Source organism: Musca domestica, unplaced genomic scaffold (genome assembly GCF_030504385.1).
Source record: "Musca domestica strain aabys unplaced genomic scaffold, Musca_domestica.polishedcontigs.V.1.1 6, whole genome shotgun sequence".
Taxonomy (NCBI): Eukaryota; Metazoa; Arthropoda; class Insecta; order Diptera; family Muscidae; genus Musca; species Musca domestica.
Genome location: NW_026712363.1, coordinates 27027429 through 27031578, shown reverse-complemented (window position 1 = coordinate 27031578; position 4150 = coordinate 27027429). Strand labels below are relative to the sequence as shown.

Below are 4150 nucleotides of genomic sequence, written 5' to 3'. Positions count from 1 at the left end.
GAATAATGTCGCTAAAATCATCAAAATACCGAATATCGGGAGGTACCGTTGTATGGGGGTTATACGAAGATCTGGACCTGCATACAAAATTTTTTGTCACACCCCTTAGGATCTTCCAGTACGAAATTTGAAACGATTCCGGTGAATAATGTTGCTGAAATCATGAAAATACCGAATATCGGGAGGTACCGTTATATGGGAGATATACGAAGACTTGGGCCTACATACAAAAATTTTCTATAGAAAAAGTCATCACTGATGACCTCTTCTATAGAAAAAGTCATCACTGATGACCTCTTCTATAGAAAAAGTCATCACTGATGACCTCTTCTATAGAAAAAGTCATAACTGATGACCTCTTCTATAGAGAACTTCATCAGTGATGTCCTCTGCTATAGAAAAAGTCATCACTAATGACTTTTTCTATGGAAAAAGTCATCACTGATGACCTCTCCTATAGAAAATGCCGTCACTGATGATCTCTTCTATAGAAAAAGTCATCACTGATGACGTGTTCTTTGTAAAAAGTTCTCACTGAGAGACTTTTTCCATAGAAAAAGAATTTTTCCATAGAAAAAAGACTTTTTCCATAGAACAAAGACTTTTCCATAGAAAAAGACTTTTTCCATAGAACAAAGACTTTTTCCATAGAACAAAGACTTTTTCCATAGAAAAAGACTTTTTCCATAGAACAAAGACTTTTCCATAGAAAAATACTTCTTCCATAGAAAAAGACTTTTCCATAGAAAAAGACTTTTTCCATAGAACAAAGTCGTTTTCTATGGAAAAAGTCGTTTTCCATAGAAAAAGACCTTTTTCCATAGAAAAAGACCTTTTCCCATAGAAAATGACCTTTTTCCATAGAAAATGACCTTTTTCCATAGAAAATCACCTTTTTCCATAGAAAATGACCCTTTTCCATAGAAAAAAGACTTTTTCCATTGAAAAATACTTTTTTCCATAGAAAACGACTTTTTCCATAGAAAACGACTTTTTCCGTAGAAAACGACTTTTTCCATAGAAAACGACTTTTTCCATAGAAAACGACTTTTTTCCATAGAAAAAGACCTTTTCCATAGAAAAAAGACTTTTTCCATAGAAAAAAGACTTTTTCCATTGAAAAAGACTTTTTCCATAGAAAATGACTTTTTCCATAGAAAATGACTTTTTCTATAGAAAAAGACCTTTTTCCATAGAAAAAGACCTTTTTCCATAGAAAAAGACCTTTTTCCATAGAAAAAGACCTTTTTCCATAGAAAAATACTTTTTTCCATAGAAAACGACTTTTTCCATAGAAAACGACTTTTTCCATAGAAAATCACCTTTTTCCATAGAAAATGACCTTTTTCCATAGAAAAAAGACTTTTTCCATTGAAAAATACTTTTTTCCATAGAAAACGACTTTTTCCATAGAAAACGACTTTTTCCATAGAAAACGACTTTTTCCATAGAAAACGACTTTTTCCATAGAAAAATACTTTTTCCATAGAAAATGACTTTTTCCATAGAAAATGACTTTTTCCATAGAAAATGACCTTTTTCCATAGAAAAAAGACTTTTTCCATTGAAAAATACTTTTTTCCATAGAAAACGACTTTTTCCATAGAAAACGACTTTTTCCATAGAAAACGACTTTTTCCATAGAAAACGACTTTTTCCATAGAAAACGACTTTTTCCATAGAAAACGACTTTATCCATAGAAAACGACTTTTTCCATAGAAAAATACTTTTTCCATAGAAAATGACTTTTTCCATAGAAAAATACTTCTTCCATAGAAAAAGACTTTTCCATAGAAAAAGACTTTTTCCATAGAACAAAGACTTTTTCCCTAGAAAAAGACTTTTTCCCTAGAAAAAGACTTTTTCCCTAGAAAAAGACTTTTTCCCTAGAAAAAGACTTTTTCCATAGAAAAAAGACTTTTTCCATAGAAAAAAGACTTTTTCCATTGAAAAAGACTTTTTCCATAGAGAATGACTTTTTCCATAGAAAATGACTTTTTCTATAGAAAAAGACCTTTTTCCATAGAAAAAGACCTTTTTCCATAGAAAAAGACCTTTTCCCATAGAAAATGACCTTTTTCCATAGAAAATGACCTTTTTCCATAGAAAATCACCTTTTTCCATAGAAAATGACCTTTTTCCATAGAAAAAAGACATTTTCCATTGAAAAATACTTTTTTCCATAGAAAACGACTTTTTCCATAGAAAACGACTTTTTCCATAGAAAACGACTTTTTCCATAGAAAACGACTTTTTCCATAGAAAACGACTTTTTCCATAGAAAACGACTTTTTCCATAGAAAACGACTTTTTCCATAGAAAAAAGACTTTTTCCATAGAAAATGACTTTTTCCATTCGATTGTTAGAGTTCGATGTTAGAGTTAAAAAAAATCCACCTCATCTTCAGAACCAGGCTTTATTAATAACTTTTTTTACAAAAATAAACTCTGTAATTTACATTCGGTTATACAACCACACTCACACCTATTTTAAGCCATTAACACTCTTCTCTAACCTCTACCCCCCACAAGTTCATGGTTGAACTTGAACTTCGGTTATATAGGATGGAACCTCTGAAAGTGATGTGGCCGGTGTTACATATGTACTGGCCACAGATTCCCCTACAGGTTCGCTGTGTTCTTGTTGTTGTTGTGGCTGGTGTTGTTGTTGTTGTGTCTGTTGTTGTTGTGGCTGTTGTTGTTGTTGTGGTTCTTGTTCTTGCACACTTTCATTCCGCCTCACTACAGGTGATTTCTTCGGCATATTGATGGCCTCAAGGAATGCCCGACCACCTTTTAGATGGCCATGGACATGGCGGCAAACCGCAATACCAACACCTAAGCCCAACAGGCTGCCAGCCAAAACATCCGACGCATGATGTTTGTAGTCCGTCACACGGCTAATGGCCACAAACCAGGCCCAGAGTACGGCAGCGAATTGCAGGAACGGCACAAAAAGGCCAAAGCTGCACCGATAAAGGCGCAGGGAACGGCCAAACCGTTGCAGATAGAAAACGACAAAGGTCATGGCGTAAACGGTCAGGCTGGCATGACCACTGGGAAAGGACGTACGCATTGCATAGTTAATTAGGTGAGAGATATTGTCGGCATTGGCTGCACCCTGGCATGAGTAGTGTTCAATGTATTTTCCCTGATTCTCCTCCCATTCACAGCTGGTGCCATCGGCGAGAACAGGTTGACAAACTGCAAAAAAGTATGGCCTTAAACGGCCTACAGCAAATTTGCCAATTTCCTTTAGCAAACGTTCAGCGGCAAATCCGAAGAGGAATGGCAGCAAAGAGACATGGATCATTAGCCATGATCTCAGTAAATTCTTAGAGGGTCGACTGTTCAGCACGAAATTCTCCACCAGTGCAAGGGCCACAATCATCACCACGGGAATACCCAAACCGATGCCATAGAGCCACACATAAGTGACCGTATCCTTGTGCAGAGGATATATGAGCGAGGTGTCACCACAAACGAAGCCATGCTTCTTTATTGGCCCCCATATCTTGGAGATGTTCAGCGACAAGGCCAACAGGAATGTGACAATTATGAAATCACTCAAAAGTCGTAACAAATATTTCACTTTCAGAATCATTCTGAAGAGTTGGAATTCTGATGTGGACTACACTTGGCGGAAGAAGTACTTAAACTGAATAGAAATTCATCATCTTCAACCGCGAGAGAGAAGAGAGATACACAATATGGTTTTTTTTTGGAGGTATAATAAATATCTAAGTCATCGGCAAAACCACAAACAGCTAATTTTAGGATAAGCTATAAGTAGGGTGTGATACAACACGAACAATAATAGCATAGGCCAGTTATACAAGAGGTACCAGAAGGAGTGGACCGATATATACCGTCTCCACAACAGATCTTGTGTCAGTAGAAATATTGGGATATAATATTAAAAGATTCGGATGCTTATTTCAGATTTAGTTATTCAAAATTTTGACCATTTGTGGGGGAGATACCAGAAGAAATGGTCCGATCTCTACCATCTTTATAACAGATCTTGTGTTGATAGAAATATTGAGATGTAAAATTTTTGAACCTTTGTGGGGGAGGTACCAGAAGGAATGGTCTGATCTCTACCGCTTTTTCAACACATCCTGTGTTGATGGAAATATTGAGATGTGC

The 4150-nt window shown here is 36.0% G+C and overlaps 1 protein-coding gene across 1 annotated transcript; it reads right to left on the bottom strand.

Moving 5' to 3' along the window:
- Positions 1-2426: 2426 nt before the first annotated feature.
- On the bottom strand, positions 2427-3644 carry LOC131805670 (putative phosphatidate phosphatase). The gene has a single exon (XM_059129174.1). The coding sequence runs from the start codon at positions 3603-3605 to the stop codon at positions 2535-2537; it is 1071 nt and encodes a 356-aa protein (XP_058985157.1). The 5' UTR covers positions 3606-3644; the 3' UTR covers positions 2427-2534.
- Between the last annotated feature and the right edge of the window lie 506 nt (positions 3645-4150).

Coding starts and splice junctions, on each gene's coding strand:
- LOC131805670 (XM_059129174.1), bottom strand. CDS start 3,605: ATGATTCTGAAAGTGAAATATTTGTTACGACTTTTGAGTGATTTCATA.